The sequence below is a fragment of the Lemur catta genome, chromosome 11 (genome assembly GCF_020740605.2).
Source record: "Lemur catta isolate mLemCat1 chromosome 11, mLemCat1.pri, whole genome shotgun sequence".
NCBI classification, from domain to species: Eukaryota; Metazoa; Chordata; class Mammalia; order Primates; family Lemuridae; genus Lemur; species Lemur catta.
Window position 1 is genome coordinate 24,000,705 of NC_059138.1, and position 22,142 is coordinate 24,022,846.

Genomic DNA, 22,142 nt, shown 5'->3' on the forward strand with positions numbered 1-22,142 from the left:
TGCACTTCCCTTTTATTCTTCTGATGTACAATGAAAGGTCTCAGGGATGCCATACATCTATAAGACAACCTTGAACCTGTGGCCACCAGGCAACAATTCACTAAAGATGATCACAATCCTCCAAAGGAACCTTTTACTAATTCTCAAATCTCTCCATGGTCACACTGATTACCCTGGCTCCAGGGGTTGTACCAGTTTATAGTCAACTTGGCCAGTCGGTAGTGTCAGTGTTGGTATCACATGAACTGTTAAACCTCTACAGACATGGTTATCCAGACAGCTTCTTATCCCCCGAGGTCAAAGAAGCCTGTTTTCCATGGAAGAACAATGTTGCAAAGTATTCTTTGAATGGCTGTCCCTAAACCTAGGAGTCTCAAACTGATGCTATTTCTCTGTAGTTTCCTATTTCTTACTTTTAAACTCCCCTCATCCTCATGTCCACCAACTTCAGAGTTACTGGGTTTACAGATGGACCTTTACAACCTAATGTATACAGCAGAAAAAACCAACACAGAAATGTTTTTAACCATTTTATGTTCACAGAGACTCTGATGTGAGGACTTTCAATTATAAAATCATCATAGATCACTAAAGCCATTCTGCAGTTTTAAAAGTAAAAAGAATAGTTTTAGAAATACATCAATAAAGCATTTAAAACAAAAAAATGTGAAGATAAAGCAGAAACGAAGGTTGGCATCATTGCTGAGCTAACTTTACAGAATGGTGGAAGATATTAATTTTTAAAACTAAGATGAGTAAAAAGAAGTAAATGCAATATATACAGTGAACATTTTTCTTGTACTTTGCCTTATGCTTAGTTTTCTTTCCAATGCTTTTTAAAATTTCGTGTCTCTCACATTCTGAAGTGGTGTAACTAAGAGGCCACAATGAAAACATAAAAGAAAAATGAAGAAAATAAAAGATAATAGCTGAATTTTCTATGATGGTTTTATAACTGCTCATTTATATTTTGTATCATTTCTGCTAAGAAAAATAACAAACTGTTTCAGAAAGAGACCCAGAAGAATGAGATTTTTAGTAGTCCATCCCACTTGTCAGTGTGCTACAGTGAGGACAAAGGTGAGTCCAAACTTTTTACTGTATAGCTCTCATTAAAAATTTTGGCATGTTTCTCATACACACACACACACACACACACACACACACACACATACACACATGGGTATAACAGATCATCATGTTATTTCAACTAGATTATACATCTCTTAAAGAGAGAGTGCATCTTTTAAGCTTTTATTTTCCCAGTGTATGCATAGCATCTTGTATATAGCAGATGCTCACAAAAGTGTTTACATTATTTTTCTTCACTGTATTTGCTCAGGCACTTGGGCAACTAGCCCTATTTCTGTTTTGCAACAGGTTTTATGAGCCTGCTACCTGACATTTCTGTCCCTGAAATGACAACTTCCATTCACTGACTTTTGACAGTTGACAAAGAAAGTCTGCAAATAAACAACATGCTAACCAAGCTTAAAAATAAATAAATTGGGACTTTGACCTTATACAACTGTTGCTCTCACAGTAACAAATTTTCTTCTCAGAAAACTCTAACTCCTTTGTCTTACCTAATTCACAGACAATTTAGCTACCACAGATTGGAGCATAATGGCTTGACAGGGGAGAGCACGGGGAGAGGGTTGCCTTAGAAAGGGAGGATCTGCCTCAGAATGTTTATTCTCCAGGAGAAAAAAAAATTTCCCCAGAAAGCCTTTCATCCAGGAGGGATCTGAACTCCTTACAGATGAGAGCTGTTATTTAGTTTCTGCCTAGGCATTAATTTGGGGGGAAGGAAAGGAAAGAGCGAGGTAATCAGTGTAATTTACCTCTAAGGCTCTCTCAATTCCAAGACTGATTTAAAACAGGAGAAAATGGTGGAGCCCAACACAACGGAATTCTGAAGCCCCTCCACCCTCTCCATCTCCATAAAAACAAAGGGGGGGGGGGGGAGAAAGGAAAGAAGGAAAGAAAAAACGGACAAGATAGAAAAACAAAATCCTGCTCCTCCATTTCACTCTCCATGTCTGAGATGACCTACTTCTGTCTAGAGAAAACTCCAGCACTGCAGTGTGCCAGGCTGAGTAAAGGTACCATTCTGCACGTGAGACCCCACGGTAACCAGAGCAAGACACTTCCTCGTCTCCACACCCCAACCCAACCCAACTGGCCTGAAATCGTTTTATAAATTCTGGGGGACTTCCAATCTCTGTCCTTGGCCCTGCGTAAACTGGGGAAAGCGGATGCCAGAAAAGAGATTGAAAAAGTGCATCAGGCCCCGTGGCAGAAATTCAGATGCAGGGTAACACTGGGGCGGGCAGTCGTGGACTCTCCAGTTCGCTCCCTGAGACCAGGACACAGCTGGCTTTGATAAGGACACTAAATACACTATATTTTGGTCTCTAGACCGGCCTCTGGCTGGTGGCACTCAGCCATTCGTCCCCGCCAGTCAGGCCCTGGCGCTGGCTTCCGCGACACGGGGATGCCCATCAGCTGGCAGTCACACCTGTTAGGTGTTTCTCCACTCGCTGCCTCCGCCCTGCAAGCGCCCCACTCGCGGCCGGAGCCCCGGGTGTGAGCGTGCCGAAGGGGGCGGCTGAAGCAGGGCCCGGCGTTCCCGGGCAGACCCCGCGGGACTCCGTGCGGGCGGCTGGGCTGGGAGGGCGCGGGGAAGGCGGGAGAGGTCGAGACGGGCGGAGAGGGCCCTGGGGAGGGCAAGGGGCAGGGCGGCCGCCGCTCGCATTACGCTTCCAGAGCCTGCGGCAGAGGCGCGGGCTGAGCCGCGAAGGGGATGAGGCTCGTACCGGCCCCCGCGTCGCTCCCCGCGGTCCCGGCGCCTCCTCCCCGCGCCTGGCCTCTGCGCCGGTTAGGCCGTGCGGGCTGAGCGCGGGCGCTGGCCGGCCACACCTCGACCGCGAGGGCAGGGCGCGGCGGGGCCACGGCGGGGGGACTCCAGGACCCGGGCGGCCCGCGCGTCCCCGGAGTGCACCGGCTCCCGTCGCCGCGGGATCGCGGCCGGGACGGAGCTCCCTGCGCGCCCCCCGGGGGCCGGCAGCGGCCGGGAGGCGGCGCGGGGCTCGGCCGCTCGGCCCCGCAGCTCCGAGCACACGGTGGAGGGGGCGCGGGCTCAGGCGCCGGGCAGCCTCCTGACCGATGGCAGGTAGCGACGTGGACAGCGAGGGGCCGGCACGGAGAGGCGGCGCGGCACGGAGTCCGAGGGCCCCGGGAGGGCCGGGAAGCGAGGCGGCCGCGGGCTGCCCCGAGTCGCTGTCCGCCGCCGCAGCGCCGGCCGAGGGTGCCGCGCTGCCCGCCTGGATGCGCCTCTACTTCTACGGGATGCACGGGATCGCCCTGGACGTGCTGGTGTCTTCGGTCCGGCGCTTCGCTCGCAGCCCCGACCTCCGGATGCTGGGCTTCTCCTCGCCCTACCGCTGCCTCCTGCACTCGCTCACCCACTTCGCCCTGGAGAGGGTCTACCTGCAGCGGCGGCGCTGTCCCAGCGCCTTCGTCTTCAATTTCCTCCTCTACCCCTCGGCTCACGTGGGGCTGCAGACCCTGACGGGCCAGGCGCTGCCGCTCAGCCTGGGCGGCGGGCCGGGGGGCGCCGCGGCGCCGGGGGCGCTGGACCTGGCGCTGCAGTACGTGCTGGCGCTCTACCACTGCCGAGTGTTCCTGAAGCGCTTCCTGCGCTTGCGGTACCCGCGGCCGCGGCAGCAGCAGCGGAGGGGCGCGCTCCCCGCCCCTCCGGGGGCCCGGGCCGCTGCGGCGGCCAGTGCCCGGCGGCGACGACCCCGGGGTCCCAAGGGCGCCGGGGGAGCCCCCAGCCAGGGGCTGCCGGACCTGCTCCGCTTTCTTTTCTTCGGAATGCACGGCTTCCTAGATGAGATCTTCTTCACCTTCTTCTTTAACGTGCTGGGGCAAGGGGACAGAGCAACCAGTGGTCACACATCGCTCTGGTCCTTCCTTATGTATGGCAGCTGCAGTTTCGTGGTGGAAAAGCTCTACTTCCACCTTCACTACAGCCGCGGTTGGGGGGCCTGGAAGCGGGTGCCCATCTACGTGATCTTCATCTACGCGTGGGAGTTGTCCTGGGGTCTGGGACTCCGCACGTGCGGGGCTTGTTCCTGGGACTATTCTCACTACCCACTCAATTTCATGGGCCTCATCACTCTGATGTATTTACCTGGTTGGATATTCCTTAGTGTGTACCAGGACCTACTTTCCAACGTGTTGTGGCAGGTACAGTATGTACCAACTAACTAAAACCAAAAAAAGAAGGGGAGAAAAAAGGAAAAAGAAAAGAAAGAAAGAAAAAAAGTCACTGGATTCCCACAAATGAATGCAATTTATTTTTACACATATAAAGCAGAGTGGGTTTTTTAGTCTTTTAATTTTTATACACTTTACTAAACTCTGCCAATGTGTTTTATTCGACATTTTAGTTTTTCTAACTGTTAGGAACCTATGTATAATATGATACTTTGAAATATTGCTCAAAACATAACTCAAAGTACTTAACTTGTCAATATTTGAAACTTTTACAAGCCCAAACAGCAAAACCGTTATACCTTAACATCCGAAAACTGGGCATAGATGAGCGATAGCTGCTAATTAAAAATAATTAAAAGGAAGTTCTTTAAATCAGAGAACAGTGATTTTTATAAGATTTGGCGAAATTTTCTGATTTAATGATTTGTTTACTTTCTTTTTAATCCAATTTCATTTTAATTCCTTGCCATATTTACCAATGACTGCTGAAACTCGACTAGTACTCCTGAAATTATAGTTAACAGCTCTTAAAGTGCCTCTATCTAGTACACAAGTGAAAAGAAGATGACAAATGTGAAAGCACGTCCTATGAATAGATTTTTAAAGGAGAAGTCTCTTCTAGCAACTCTGGCAGGTGACACTGTGTTAAGATATTTGATATCCATCCTAGAAATGATTGCTTTCCAATGTGGTTTAGCCTTAAACACCACGTGTGTCAATGTTGATCAGATCCTGTGTTATCTATGGCTGTAAATTTTTGTTACTGTGCAAAAATGTAAAATGTTTACCCTACATGTCCAAGGGCCAAGTAAAATTGTATCACCTTCAATAGTGTTCTAACCCTAACGACCCTTTCTACATGGAGCTTCAAGGGTAGAAAGAGTACTTTAGAATAAAATGAACCTGAATGTTCACTCTAATTATAATGCATTAGGCTTAATTGTTTTCTGTGAATACAGATATGTTTTCAGCATATCTCTGCCATGGCTCACTTGTAAACATTTCTCTTTTTCCTTCTGGTCCCAGAGTTCTTGGACCAGACCTGATGTAGTAATGTCCATTATTAATCCATGGTAGCTTTTAGTGACTTATTACTAATGTCTGGAAGCTCTAAAGTTAAATGAAATGATGTAAACCACTTTAAGAAATCATGTCTAATTAATTAATAATGTACTTTGAGGTTGTTTGCTGTTTTTATCATATACTATTTATAAAAGACAGTAGAATTGAGGATGGTTCAGCCAAGGGTGACTAATTGCTTCTCAGTTTTCATTACAAAGATAATTAGGAAAACTTACTGTGTGTAGAAATGAGTAGTTTCGTATTCAAATCATCAGATTGCCTATGCTGTAAAAAAGGGACTTTTTCCTGTTTTCAAAAAATGTTTACTATGGCAGTAGAAAAGAATATATATTTAAATTTGATTAAGTTAGGTGTGGTTCTAAGAGTGTTATATTATTTTAATCTACTATCAACCCTGCCTGTGAAATGGATCATATCAAACATAATTTTACCAGTCAAAGCTGAATAGGAACTTAAAAGTATGGTGACTATTTGCGGACAGTTTCACTTAAGAAAAGTTCTTTATGATACTTGGTCATGGAACAAAGATTTCTAAAAACCCTGGGGAGAAAAAAGTATAACTACAGACACTAAAGTTAGGCAGATGCTGGACACAATATTTGTAACTCAAATGTGACATGTGCACATGAATCTGAGTCAAGTACAGTACCACTTCACAGCACACAATCCTGTGAACCTGTGAACACTTCATCAAATCCATGACTTCCGAAATACTTGCTAAATGTACACATTTGCACAATGCCCTTCACGTGCTGCTCCTTGGCCCTGCTGACTGGCCTACCAGCATCCTCAGGGTCAGAAATCCATCAGAGGAAATAGGAAAGCATGCTATTTTGTTTTGCTTTTAATATTAATCCTATTTTAAGGAAAGATCAAGGTTTTCATTCATTTTGTTCATTCAAGAAATAATTACAGAGCCTCCACTATTTGTCAGGCACTTGCCTGGACTCTGCGTACAGCAATGAACCAACACGGAATCTCTGTCCTTGTGAAGCTCACATTCTAGTGTTTTGACTTACATGAGATTATAATTATTTGCAAAGCTGCCGTTTTAGTAAAAGTCTATGAGAGGCAGTTGCTATGAGGATTCTCATCAAGCCTGTCCCTGGAATACCAATCCATCACCTCCAAAACAAAAGCCTGTTAATAATCCCTTTGCTAGTTCTACAAAGAGCTAATTCTTCTGGGTTCAGGAAGTGATTAGCCTATTAACTCAGAACCTTGCTTAGGGCTTCTTATTCTTGTGTTTACTCAACTTCTTAAAAGGGACATTTTGCTGCAAACTTTGATCTTTAAGGAAAAAGCAAGGAGAAAAGGAACCATCAGATCATTCAATTTTGTTACTCATTAGCAATTGAAATACAGAAATGATAAGGCAATATAATGATAGTTAATGTTTAGGTAGCACTTACCACCTACCAGGAATTTCACCAAGATGTATATGTGTGTGTATATATAATGAAGTGAATAACATATTCATATATATCTTAAGTGAATATATATATCTTATATATATCATGTATATATCTTAAATAGATATATATTTATATGTGTGTACACATATTTAGTTAAACCTCCAACAGCCCTCTCTTTACAGATGAAGACAAGGAAACTGAAGCCCAAATAGGTTAAGGAACTGCCCAAGTCATAAAGCTATTAAGCATTTAGATTTGAACCCAAGTATAGTGGACACCAGGGTTTGCTTAACAGCAATGTGGTCATGCCTCAGTCTACTGACCACAGTGATTTTGGATCGTCTATGGATTTCACTTTACAATCTGTATTGCCCTTCCCTTCTGCTACCACAGATTGGAGGGTGGCTGCATAAAAGCCAGACACTAGTAGCAAAAAGATTTTCATGTTGCCTTTTTATTCCGTGGTAAATAACAAGGAAGCTAATAGCAGGATGCATAACTGACAATGAGCCTAGTTCTAATCCCCAGATGATGAGTCTTTATATTAAGTGGTGCTCTGATATGGAGTTCCTCATTTTGTCAGATAGTTTTGAGTATAAAAGTATCAGAATAATATGCCAAAATGCAAGATACCTCATATCACAAGATAGGGAAAATACATATAATTATTATTGTACATTTAATACAGTCCTAAGAATAAGTGTCATTGAAAGAGTTAAACAGCCAAAAATTAAAATTAAAATTTTTACAGACATTTATTCTGAGTTTTACTAAATACCTCAGACTCTAAGAAATTTCTTAATAGAAAAACATGAGAAAAAACAAGTAACAAACATTTTTTCTCTATGTTTTACTTATGCAATACTTAAATTTCTGATTAGAAGTGCTCTAAATTTTCAATCAATTCTATCTGGGCTCTGAATCTAAAAAGGAATATAACTCTTTGAGTTTTTCATGTTAACAATAAATACAGAACTTCCTATGTCATCCAAGATGCCAATAAAGCTGATAATTTATTTCAATATTTCAAACATTTTAATGATTCAGTGTACTTAAGCATAAATACTTTATTACAAATATTTGACATTTCATGCTTCAACTCAGCAAAACTCAGCTTATAAAAATATAACCTGTCCTTTATTGTTTAAGAAACATCTCTAATAGCATAATCCTGCCCCTTTGGGGGAAAAAAAGACTTTCTACTCTTTTGAAATGGTTTCTGTTGGCATGATGGACCAATTCTGTTTAAAAAGGATGGTGAAGGAGTATTTTGGTAGACTGCCTTGGTTCTTTTTCCACTTCCAAAGCACATAAAAAATCAATATCCTTAGAAAGGAAGTTATACTCATGATACAGAGAGAGTGATATATAAGTCATTGTCTTGTAGAATCTGAAAGCATTTTAATAAAATCAATCTCTCTTTATATTAAGTCTTTTACCTTTTAAATTAATTTTAAATATTCTCTCTCCAGCAGTGCTTAATGGAGCTAAACTCCTTTATTGAAAGAAGTAAAAGTGGACGAAGTCCCTCCTCCTCCCCCTGTGAAACACATTCCTCAGTTTATGCTGAAGTGAAAGACGGAAGTAAAAGATGGTTCTGTTCCATTGCAGTTTTGTTTTGTTTTTTCCTATTCTTAGGCTTGGTACCACAGGAACCAACAAAAACAGTGATTGTCTGTGTGGACGTCTATTCCCTAGAATTAGCCTCATTCTAATTTTTCACATTGAGGCTTCAAGCCAGCACACAGGCAGTGGCTTCCAGTCACTGGCAACCCAGATTATAAATTAACCTGCGATATAGTTAGAGAAATTTTTCCTTAGAGAATGTTTCTTTTAAGATAAAAAAATATATAAAAATAGAGAATTGTTTGCTTAATTTCAAAATTATCTTTGCAAAAATTGTCAAGTAAATTAGCAGACAACTGAGGTAGATTGTTTCTTGACATAGGTTTAATTTTCATCTTACCTCTTAATAATTCTATCAGAATGCAAAAGTCATGTGGATCAACTTTTCCACCTAGAACAAAATATATCTTTATCTCTTTGCCATGATTAAGGAGAATTAAAAGTTGACTGAAACCATGAAAGTTAATAACAGCCAGCTTTCCACCCAAGGCAGGAATTTGTATCTCTGAAAGAGGGTTCCTCAGCTCATCTTGTACTATTCAAGACAGTATGAATTGTGCTTTTCACGCAAAGACTAAATGGAGGGAAGCGGTGAGCAACTGAGTTGATAAACCCCACTGACTATTAGTGAAGTAAGAAGGCTTCCAAAGCCTTTAGGAGCTAATATATACCAGTCATCCTTATTGTTTATTACCAAAAAAAAACACCTTTTTTAAAGAAACTCTTCATTAAAAAAAAAAAATCATTGTTTCCTTTTGTTGGGACTCAGAAGACAACACTGAAGATGAAGGCTCAGAAGCAGCCACAGAAGCAAAAGTTTTTCTCTGACCTTCTCCTGCCCTCCTGTCTCTGAGTCCCGTTCTGCCCTGAGGCTTGCCATAGAAACTAGAATCCTTCTTCTCCAGGGCAGGTCATAGAAACCAGAACCCCTTTTCCCCAAAGCCAGTTACAAAACCTAAAAATATTACAATAACTTATTGCAGTAACTTTCCCTCTACCTTTCTGTGTAAAAACTGGCCATAGAGAAATTATCTGACTTACGCTGTTTGACTATAGGTCATGAGGCCCCCATTCCAGAGAGGATCTGACTCCATGCCCAGAAGGAAAGAATCCATGCTCAGAGAAGAATCTAGACAGACAGGCCTTACCGCCATACCGGGTTCCCCCACTCAGTCTATTAGCATTAGATTATACCCTTTCTGTGCAGTGGCTGTTCATACTTTGTTGAACCTAAGCATAATAGTGGACAATTCCCTTGTATCTTTGGGTCTTCATTCTGAAGGCTCCCAGTACATATTAAATAAATTTTGTAGGCCTTTTCTCCAATTAATTTGCCTTTTGTGCGTTGATTTTTCAGGGAAACTTCAGAGGGCTCTACTTTCTTTTTGGCCCCTATAATTCTTTTGTCATGATACCTCTGGTCTACTTATCATATCTTTTCAAATGATACTTCATTCACCAAGCCTAAGTAGCAGGGCTTTGAGAGCTTTGAGAGTATTTATAATTACTTCAGAAAACAAATCACATTGGCTGCAGGTATGGGAGTAGATTAAATAGTAGACACCCTGCTTGAGCCATTGGAGTCTCAACCTGGTCTAACTTAGGAGAAGTCTTTGGCTAGCTGTGCCAGTCAACCTACAGAATATCACCTGGTGGAGTTTCCTGGTAACTTCCCCTGGCAGGCCTAAACAGCTGCACCAAGAAAGGAATTGAAAGGCTATAGGTGTTATAGAGACAAGTAGCTGATCAAGGAGAGGTGAAAGATGCCATGGGTCAACACACCCGTCCAAAAAAATTGTTCTTACCATATTAAGGAGACAACTAGCCTCACTTTTGGTGAGATTCCAACAGACATTTCTACTATATAAAAGAGATTTTATTAAAATGCTATTAATATCCATAATGAAAATAAAAGTTGCCTTATAGAATCTCAGATTCAAAACTTCAAATATTTGAAAAATCACTGTTGGAGGAAAATAATATAGAGAAGAACATGCAAAAAGTTTATATCATATTGTTCTGATTACCCACTAACTTCTAGGAACAAAAACTAAAATATGCTCTTGCTGAAGGAGAACTATTTTAGTCTTAACCTTTTATTAGAAGCAATGAATGGACAGGAAGAAAAAATAAATAAAAGTGTTCCCTGGAGTACAAGGGATCGAGCACTCAGATTCCCTATGTTTAAAAGCACAAGTTTAACAAAATTTATCACAGTACGTACTTTTAATGATGATGCTTCCAGAAAACAAAACAAAACAGAAATAAAAATAAAGTCAGAAATTGAAGATATATTGAATAAGATAGTATTCAATAGCCTTAGAGAACCTATGTGTTATTTTTCTATGGCTAAAATAACCCAAATATATGAATGTTATTCTAGGTCTTTACAGGATGCAAGATTTGCATTCCAAAGAAAATTTTATGTTCAAGAAACACTGCACACCCTAGGTTTGACTGAGCACAAAAATGTATACTTTATTGTGTTAATATTTATTCAATGAAATTTCTGAGTTTATTTTTTGTGTAATGATGTTATTGGACATGCTATAAGAGTTTTGATAATAGTGTCATTGAAGTATCTACCCAATGCACAGGTAAATAGACCACAACTTATTAAAAATATAAAATCATAGAACTTTAGAACTTGAAGAGATAACTAAAGGTTATCTAGTTCAACCCTCAGCTAATAGAGTAATTCCTTCTAGAGTAGCTTAGACAGGTGTCTGTCCATCCTCTTCACAATCACTTCCAACAATGAAGATCGTTGTATTGATACTGGTATCTCCCAGGTCAACCCATTTCTTTATTCTATAGCTTAGGTTGCTAGAAAGTTCCTAACAGTAAGACCACATCTGTAATTTACACTCACTTTTCCAAGCTTTTCATCCATAGACAAACCAAAGACCAAAGGTTTGAAGAAGGTTTCCAGGTGTAGCTTAATTGTCTAACTCCAGGCTAAATATTCCAAAGTCTTTTATCAATATATAATAAGGTATACAATAATAAAACTATTCTCTACCTTGATCTAGACATGCAAATAAGGAAACAACTTTTCATATAGTTAACTTTTTATGCAGCTCAATCACATCATTGTTTCAACTGAATTTTCATTTATCTAAATACCGTAGGTCTCTTTCCTATGAACTGCCATTAATTAAGCCAAGTGGTCCTCTTGATACATTTGTATGCTCATATAAAAATATAGGCATGGATCTGTGTTATTCCCATACTCCGTGACTAGGACCTAAAAGTGAGTTAGAGAGGAAAGAAGGCAATTATAGTGAAGAATGGAAAAGTTTATTCTTCATTTCTTTTGTTTCTTTTATTTTCCTGCTGTCTTCTTTTGCAGGTAGACATAGTGTCATTTTCTCTGTTTTCTCAACACTTAGCAAAGAACCTAGTCAAGTGTAGATGCTCAAAACATTTTTGGTCAATGAATTTATCTGAATTTTTATGTCAGACATAATTCAATAATAAAAGGAGGAATTAGGAATGTCACCAGGTGGTAACAAGAGATTTCAACAGGATGATTATTTATGGAACATGCACGAGAATCACCTGTGCCTAGAAAAAGGATATCCATATTCACATTCTTCCCTCCTCTGCTCGGCAGCTTGGTTCCCTAGGCACAGAGCTCAGCTAGTTCTCTAAGAGAGTTTGGCTACATTGTGGATTTTTAAACTTGTAGGCTAACCTAACTACTCTTTAAAACATTATTTCCGAGCCATGAATTTAAAAAGGAAAAGTGATATTCATGTGAACCAGTGGCAGGTGTACTACATGATTCTTCCCTAAAGAATGATTTGCTCAGTTTGCAGCTCGTCGATGTCTCTTGGTTTTCATCATTGTTTCTGATGATGGCCTTCTGGATTTTGGCAACTTTTGAATAGAGAAATAAAAATAAAATTCAAAATTACTTAATTTTTTTAAATTGCTAGGACTGGCACCTGGCAAATATTTATGTTTTATCATCCATGGATCTGATTCATTTCTTGGTATTCCAACTCCAAATATTATTGGCAGATTGTATTAGTCAGGGTTCATCAGAGAAACGGGATCAACAGAGTGAGTGTGTGGAGGGGGGAGAGAGAGAAAGAGAGAGAGAATGCTATGGTATAAAGTCAACACATCTGATAAGAGAATAAGAGAGGGCAGAAAATAAAGGTATTTTCTATGCATACATATTATGTACACATAAACATATTCATAACAAAATAAGGAGGAAATACTCATGACAGTTATAGTTCTCATTTTTATAACTCGTCACATGGGCATAGCTGGTATTTTTAACTACCTTCTTCCACCATCCATTTTGTATTCCCTTTGCTTTTAACCAATACCTCAGCTGGTCATGGTTCTTTGTCTAGTGAGGTGAACAAAACTCTCATTCTTAAAAGGTGTGGACCATCAGTAGTCCTGCTTGGATTGGGTTGTTGTAGTTATTTTTCCATTGCCTTTAATCACAGGGCATAGTAATACTAAGATACTGCCTAAGGGATCTCCTGTATTCCAGACATACTCTCCCTTGCCTCCATTGTAAAGCAGTAGTCCAATTATTGAGGATTAATTCAGGATTCAGGATTAATTACCCCAGCTAGCACAGTAACTCCCTTCTATGCCTGTGGATTCAGAAGCATGAGAAGCAGTCTAAAGTAACTGTGTGGCAGTCTTAACTTCCAGTTCAATAGAATCATTGTATGTCCTAGTGGAAGCATTCTTCGCTTTGGAACTAAGACCTCTAGGCCAGCAGAGCACAAGGTCATGGGAACAGGAAGCAAAAACTTTGCTAGTAGGTCACTAGGGGCAGTAGTGACTGGTGTCATTCCCAGGTCTACCCTTTAATTCCTGGACCTGTGAATTCTGGCTATAGGAGAAATAGCTATATGATTCGTACTATGCTGAACCTTCTCCCAGCCTGCAAGGTATTGCCACCTACCTGGTGCTATAACTGAGTCTTCAAAAGGCTATTCCAGGCCGGGCGCGGTGGCTCACGCCTGTAATCCTAGCCCTCTGGGAGGCCGAGGCGGGTGGATCGCTCGAGGTCAGGAGTTCGAGACCAGCCTGAGCGAGACCCCGTCTCTACTAAAAATAGAAATAAAAACTATCTGGACAACTAAAAATATATATAGAAAAAATTAGCCGGGCATGGTGGCACATGCCTGTAGTCCCAGCTACTCAGGAGGCTGAGGCAGTAGGATCGCTTAAGCCCAGGAGTTTGAGGTTGCTGTGAGCGAGGCTGATGCCATGGCACTCACTCTAGCCTGGGCAACCAAGTGACACTCTGTCTCAAAAAAAAAAAAAAAAAAAAAAAGGCTATTCCAGAGAGATAGGATCAAGATAGCCAACTAGACCCAGGTACAATATATATATGTGCCTCCTTCACAGAGAGGAACCAGAATAGTAAGCAGATTCTCACATTTAACAGATCATCTAGGAGAGAATGCTAGGATTCACCAGGGAAACAGTGAGAAGCACCAAAAGTGGATAAGGAGAGAGTTCAGGGGAACTTGCCCAGCCTGGGGCTGGCTAATGGCTGGGAGAAGCTCCTGGATATGGTGAAACAGTAAGAGAGATATACAGTGCAAAGGAAAGGCAATCAAGATCCCTGCTAACTAAATTATGACATAAGGCTGGAGAGTTAATACACCCATGAGATTGGACAATGAAGGTGTATTGCTGGCCTTACTGGCTGAAAACAAAGTGGGTCTGGTGGGTCTTATCAGCAAGTATAGATAAAAAGGCATTTGCCCAATCAATAACTACACAACAGGTAGCAGGGGATGTTTTAATTTGCTTAAGCAATAAAACCACATCTGGTATAGCAGCTGCAATTGGAGTCACCACTTGGCTACATTTATGATAATTCACTGTCATTCACCAAGCTCCATCTGTCTTTTACACAGACCAAATAGAAGAGTTGAATGGGGATTTGGTGGGAATCATCAACTTTGTATCTCTCAAGTTCTTGATAACGGCACTAATCTTGCAGTCCCTCCAGGGATGTGGTATTGCTTTCGATTCACTACTTTCCTAAGTAAATGCAGTCTAATGACTTCCAATCAGCCTTTCCCACCACAGTAGCACTCACTCCACAGGTCAGGGAACCAATGTGGGGACTCTGCCAGCTAATAAGTATGGCTATGCCAATTATGTATTCTGGAACTGAGGAAATAACTACAGAATGAGTTCAGGACCCACACTGTGAGATTGAACTGAGCTAAAACTCCATTGATCACCTAACCTTTATGAGCCCTTACATTGACTAGAGGGCCACAGTGACATTTTGAGTCTCCTGGAATCAATGTCAGTGAGTGTAGACTCAGAGCCTTGAGGGCTTTTCTAAGTCAGTGAGAAGAAGAAGAAGCCTACAAGAGATACAGGAATAAATACAGTCAGATTGGCAAGAGCCCCAGAGAATGTGGTCTCACTGACAACAGAAGTGTCTTAGTTCATATGGGCTTCCGTAACAAAATTCCATAACCTGGGTAGCTTACAAAATACCAGAAACTTATTATTCACAGTTTCGGATGCTTGGAAGTTCAATATCAAGGCACTAGCAGATTTGGTGTCTGCTGAGGGCCCATTTCCTGATTTATAGATGGCACCTTCTCCTTGTGTCCTCACATGGTGAAAGAGACAAGCAAGCTCTCTCAAGCCTCTTTTATAAGGGCACTAACCCCATTCATGAGATATGGAGTCTGAGGGACACAAACTTCTGACCACAGCAGGAAGGATGTGTTCAATATCATCAATTTCAGCTTAGAACAGAATCAGTGACCATTGTATTTCAGGATATTTAGAAAAGCAAAATGTAGGCAGGGATGGGGGGGTATCGGATTAAAATATATTGAGGAGTGCAACCTAAGAAAGTGGAGACAATGGAATAAATGACTTGTTTGAAAAGTTTGACTATGAAGGGGTGAAAAAAGACTTCCCTGTACCAAAATATGGATGTGGAGTCAAGGAAGAATTTCTTTATTCTAAATTGAGAGATTTGTGCAAGTATAAATGCTGGTGGGGAGGAATGCAACCCAGTATAGAGGTTGAAGATCTAAAATATAAAGAGGATATAAAGCCTCATGGATAAAGTGTAATTAGGAATGATTGACAACTACTGACATTATTGAGAGTTCACTGTTTGTCTCCTAAGCATGACATGTATCAGCTTATTTAATTCTTACAGCAACCTGATGAGATAGGCACTATTGTCTCCATTTTTATCTATGCCATAACTGGGACACACAACTGGGACACAGGAGAGCTAACCATCTTTCCCAAGGCCACAGTAGTAGAGCCAGGACTTGGACTCAGGTGGTCTGGATCCCAAACCTGCATTCTCTAAACATTTACACTGACAGGTGGAGGAAAAAGGAAGCTCAAAAGGACATAGGGTAGAAAGGGAAAAAGGACCTAGGGCTGGTACTATACTAAATTTGCCTGCTGCCCTTCTTATACAATCTAAAAAAGAACCCAGAGGAAGCTTCTGAAGTCAGCTCTACTCAAAGAGAATTTAAATTTATATATAATGACTAACTTTTGTATTTTTAATTCAACCATTTATTCAGCAATGATTTATTGAGCACCTACTCTATAGCAGGTACTGAAAATGCTCTAGGAATAAAAAATGAGCAAGTCTGACATGATACCTTGATACCCTCCCTTATTGTATTAGTCAGCTTCAGCTGCCATAACAAGACACCAGACTGGGTAGCTGAAACAGCAGAAATTTATTTTCTTGTAGTCCTGTAGGTTAGCAGTCCCAGATCAAGGTCCAACAGAGTTGGCTTCTGGTGAGGGCTCTCTTCCTGCTTTGCAGACTTTCACTGAGTTCTCACATGGTGGAAAGAGACTGAGCTCCTTGGGGTCTCTTCTTATAAGAACACTAATCCTATCAGATCAGGGTCCAGCCTTACAAACTAAGGTAACTTCAGTTGCTTCTGTAAAGGCCTTTATCTCCACATTCAGCCACATTGAGGGTTAGGCTTCAACATATGAATCTGGGGGGAATACAATTCAATCTATAGCACTTATTATCTTTTAATTCCTACAGAGACTCTGTATGGTATTATTATTGTTATCTACAGCTTATGGACGAAGCCACTGAGACTTCGTCTGCACACAGCTAGTAAGGGACAGGTGTGACGCTCCATTTCAACATTCTTTTTAGGCAACATTATCTCTTGGAAAGTTCAGGGCTGTGTCATTAGACAGGGGAGAAGAGTATCCAAAAAAGGCAATATGGAGCATCCAATTAGTTTTATCCTTCTAATGTTATATAACCCAATTGTTATTGTTTTTTTTATTCTCTCTGGGGAAGAGCTCTACTTTGTCCATGACCAATTTTAACCTTTCTTAGAATTCCTGCATAGATTTCTAAGTCATCCTCCTCCCCATTTTTTTTCTTCTGAATCTATCTACTTTGTTATCAGAAGGTCAGTTCTCTGCAAACATCTGAGCCCAGACACTCTGTCTCCAGGCCTTTCTGAGAACTGTGACAGAGGCCTTGAAAGGCAACTATACTAATTCACTTATTTATGGAATATGTTTTGAGAAGAGGGTTTAAAATATTTGACCAATGATATTCGAGAGTATAAAATCAATTTCTAATGTGTTATAAGAGGGGTATTATAGATATATTAAATGTAGTTGTATTATAAACTACATTTCCATTAAGTTTATAGGGTATTTACTTCCATTTCAAAAACATGAATTCCTAATTATATTTTTAGATGATCTATAAATAACACCAAATATGTTTATTAATGGTTTGCTCTTTGGGGCATAAAATAGATAACATAGATAAGAAGGTATTTGGCTTTCTTAGCCAAATGAAAGATTTTTTTTTTTTCAATCCAGATAATCTTATATTACTTTGGAAGTTATGTGCAAATTGCAAATCAGGCAATTTAGATGCAATGTCGAAGGGAAATGGTGGTCTCCTAAGGAACTACCATTTGTAGTTTAAATGTTTAGCCTGTTCCTTTTCCAATTAAAGCACAACACAGTAAAGAGACACATCTCTCACATTACCCTTTATATTAGAAATCGTTAGCCTCAGATAAGCAATAAAAATAGTCTGAGTGAAAGTTTTCTGCTGAAGCAGCTAGGTGAATTTTATGAAGATATATAAATTCCACATTTTTAAACTTTAACCCAAAAATTGTCTTTGAGGGTACTATGGGTGCCTTAATGGTAAGGAATTCTGTTAGAGGTTAACCTGCTGCCCCCAAATATTAATAGGTTAAGGAAGTTGATTAAAAACTTCTTCCATTGGAAAAGGTCAATGACTGAAATTAGCTATTCAAAATTACTTTTCTACAAAACCACTTTATTTTCCAATATCAATCTTTCTTGAATAGTCCCATTCACTAAACCAGTTAAATGTTTGATAAATAATTTGAAAATCAACTTTATGCCAGTCCTGTCCAATAGAACATTCTGCAGTGAGACATGTTCTGTGCCTGCACTATCCAATATCCACTAACCACATGTGGTGACCGAGCAGCTGGAATGTAGCTAGTGTACCTGAGGAGCTAAATTTTAAATTACATTTAATTTTAATTAGTTTAAAATGAAATTGTTACATGTCGCTAGTTGTTACTGTATTGAGTTCCACAGCTCTATACTATTTGTATTAGTTTGCGAGGGCTATTGTAAAAAGTGACACAAACTGGATGGTTTAAAGGACCAGAAATTTATAATCTCACGGTTCTAGAGGATAGTAGACCAAAATCAAGGTGTCAGCAGTGCCATGATCCTTCTAAAACCTGGAGGAGAGAATTCGTTCTTGCCTCTTCTAGCTTCTGGTGTTTTCCAGCAATCTTCGGTGTTTCTTGGTTTGTAAATGTGTCACTCCAGTCTCTGTTTCCATCATCTCGTGACCATTTTCTCTCTGTATGTCTCTGCACTATGGTGTGAATTATGCAAATACTACCTTTATGTGAGCAGGTGTATGGAAACAGATTGAATAGAAGATGATATCAGAAGCTACATCCTCCTACTCTAAACCCAATACCTGTTAATGGACTTTCAACAAGAAATATTATCCATCATATTAAATTGATTGTTTTGCTTTATGACTTGCTTTATATTAATGTATAGATTTCTTTTGTGTTTGTGTAAGAGCTATAAACACAAGATTTGGTCCCTGTTTTTGTTTATTAAGCAACTTCGTAATAAAAATTATAAATCCATGGTCATTTTTTTTCTCTTTATGGGAGTATGTCATATAAGTCTCAGAAACAGAATCCTGCAACTTTCTTTTTATTATATAATTTGTTTTGTGGAATAGCTTGGTACTTCTAGCTATGGCTTTATCAGAAGAAAACTTTTAAACAAAGCATTAAAATTTTTTCAAATAGAGATACATCTACATGTCTGGACTTCATGAGGTGCTATACAATGTTCTCCTTAACACAACTGCATTTCTTATTCTCCTTATGAGGCTGAAAAGAAATTGAAAAAGTGGAGACTAAGCAAATGAAAATAATTTAAACTGATGCTATAAATTTGAAATTAAAGTCCCTCTATTCTGTTAGAGTCCTCTGTATTCACAAATAGTAAAATCCTTAGGAGACTGAACTTTGAAATTCAAAGAAAAGATTTTATGAATTTGAAAGAAATGAGTGTCAGTGTAGGTTTTACATATCAATGAATATGTGGAATAGGAATTGAAGAGACACTGAAGAGGAAGCCTGCCATTGCACAAAAACCATAGGCTGTGTCTTCCCTCTACCAGATGATGCTTTTCAGAGTCCCATAACCTCTTTCATCTCTTTCTTGTTAGAGGCTTTCCTCTGTTCTTGGCCTTTTAACTCTCTCTGCTCCCCCTTGTGCCCTCTCTGTGGAATTCACTCACCTAGATGTGGTTCCCACCAGTAGGACTCCAAGGTGATCAGTTCCTATTTGATTAATGAATGACCCTCTCCTATGGGATCAGCCCCTGTTGGTATCCAGATAAATTCAGATTTAAACTAATCTTATCTTTTTGTGTTTACCCAACTTTGAATTCTTATAAATTTTCACACAGGCATTGAGTAGGTAAATTTAAAATTAAATATGTAACTCTGTAGGCTGACTCCTTAATTCACTGAAGTGGGGTGGAGTTGGAGAGCATATGGCGCATCCCAGTCAGAGGCAGGGAGGTAGGAAGCCAGGGGAGGAGTGGCTGCGAGGTGAACCTGGAAGAGAGGTCAGGCTGCGAGGAGATGTGTATACTGTGTGTGCTGAGGTAGGATTTATCCTGCGGATATTGGGTATTAATTGAAACGGGAAAGTAAAGCATCCATGAGCAGATACGGTTTTAGAAAGATCACGCTGATTAACAAAGGAAGATAGTAAATGGAAAAGAACATGGGAGGCCTCTGTGACAATCCAAGTAAGAAATGCTGAGAGCCTGTGTTAAGGTTGTGGGAGAGGAGAAAGGTGTTTGGAAAGCAGGCTCTGGAAACTTACTGGATATGGTAAAAGAGGCAAAGGAAGGACTGTGACTTCAAGATTTTTAACTTTAAGTATGTGACTGGTGAAACACTGCATCATCCTCATCCTTTTCCTTCTTTTTCTTTCTCTGTCTCATCTCTTTTTACATTTTTAGCTAACATTTTGTCTTAGGACATAGTAGTATCAAGACTGAAAGAATCGCCTTGTGTAAAAATTTCTCATGACTTTTCTGTATTCCGTATATATATTAGCTTGCATATTTATTTCTCTTGTATTTTATGTTAATGAACATTCACTTTGCCAAATGCTAGTTTGTCTCCTCTTTTAAAGTGCTTTGTATATATATCCTGTGATATTTTAAAGACAATAGATCCCTGAAGACCTGGTAAGGTATTGGTGCAGGGTGAGGTGCAACTGGAGAAGTTTCTCAAGGTGTCAGTGAATGAAAAGTGACTAATCTCTGGGCCATCTGAAGTCACAACCCTGCTCTCTGGAGGGGAATCTGAGGCTTCCCAAGGGACTTTCCTTGACCCACTCCAGGGAAAGTGCAGCTGTGCAAAGGATATTTTAATTAGCACAGCAATCCTAAAGTTTTCACACCAATTTAGAGACGGACTGGAGAGGCACAAAGCAACAATTGGCAGCTGCAAATTAAGTGGCTTTAGAAGGAATATAAACAAAAAGCAGGTCTGGGCAATTTCAATCTTTGCCCAGGAGGAAGTAATAGAATTTAAGGATTGCTTCTGGCAAGTTTCCGGATCTGGGGTCAGAAAACAAGCACAAGCAGCACTCCTGGGCAAGGCTGTTTGTTCCCTACCCTCTCTTATCCCCCCTTAGGCTACAGAGGGCTAGCTTGCGAAGTGTGTTTTTAGCAAGAGAGGTAAGACACCCCTCCTAATTGCAGCTTGCAGGAAAGCACTGGGATCAGAGCTAAGTTGAGGACACTTTTCTAGGAGGGCACAGACATGCTGGGTAAAGCCTCAAGTTTAATGGCTAAGAATCCTTCAGTGAATCCCTATTTTTTTTTTTTTTACCCCAGTGATTATGTCTGTGCTCTGACTCTAGAGCCTGTTACAGACTGACCCATGCGACAAATCACCCACCTACATGGGTGTTCTGAAAACAGAGAGTCCTGGTACCTGACCTATTTCTCTGTTGTTGAAACAAAAAGTGAAATACCCATTTAGCCATAGGCTATAGAAGTGCAAATAAGAAAGAAGTAAAGATTTAGTAACAGAGTATATCCTACTGGATCTACATTTGTATAAAAACACTTTTTTTTCTACTTGTCTTTCTTGTCTGTGATCTCAAAAGACAGGCTTATTAAAACAAAAACACCATCATATAAAAATAATGTTATAATAATAGTACCTAATAAATGATAACCTTAAACATAGTACAAGTAAGCGTATAATAATTGTTTTGTATTAGTCTGGGTTTCTTTTGACTACTTTGCATGGTGTATCAAGTGATTTATACAGCTGAACTCTTTTACATTTTTTCAGACAAGCATATCTTAAAGTAATTTGATTAAAATTTTCAAGCAGAAATTTGAAAGTGTTGTGCCTTTTAAAATGTCCTTGCTTTCTTCTTAAATATATTTATTATTCAGTGGCCTGAGAGAATGATTACATTAACATGTTATAGAAGCACATTTTTAAAATATACCGTGTTATAAATTAGAAAAGCACAGGCATGGTTTAACTCTAGGAATATTAATTAGGAATAAGATTAATTTCTGTATTTTTATCATTCAAATATGTCTCTGATAAAGATACTTTAATGCAGTGCTTTAAGTTTCAAAATAAGTTAGTTAAATTTTATTTTTTATAACATTTCATTTCTAAATAGATATGTCACATATATGCCACAAAATTAAAAAAAGTACAAAGGAGAATGAGAAGAAACCAAAAAAAAAATCAAATTAAAGTTTTTTGATATATTCAATACTGTATTGAAATATGATTTTAATGCTTACATATTTTCTGTAAGAATTTATGGTTAGAACTAAGAAAATTGCTTACACTTTAACAAAAAGCAACTAATTGAGAAGTATCAAGGTTAGTTGATTTCCTAGTCATCAAACATTTTGTTGGAGCTGCATGTCATTTATATATCTTGCTAGTTAGTGTAGTAGATTCAGTCATTATTAATGAATATTGACTCCCTCCCCTTCTACGTGGCTGGACTGAACTTTCCTGCCTTTTGTCTTTGAGCTTGGCCAAGTGACTTGCTTTGATCAATGAGACATTAAGAGGATGTGATGATCAAAGGCTGAAAAGCACCTGCACA

General features: G+C 39.9%; 1 protein-coding gene across 1 annotated transcript; it reads left to right on the forward strand.

Annotated features, from left to right (window-relative positions):
• Positions 1-3,168: 3,168 nt before the first annotated feature.
• Positions 3,169-4,278, forward strand: TMEM229A (transmembrane protein 229A). Its single transcript, XM_045564557.1, has one exon. It carries the CDS (start codon positions 3,169-3,171, stop codon positions 4,276-4,278), a length of 1,110 nt encoding a protein of 369 aa, XP_045420513.1.
• Positions 4,279-22,142: the final 17,864 nt, after the last annotated feature.

What these genes read in the sequence shown, in the direction of transcription:
- TMEM229A (XM_045564557.1), top strand. Translation starts at nt 3,169, where the DNA reads ATGGCAGGTAGCGACGTGGACAGCGAGGGGCCGGCACGGAGAGGCGGC.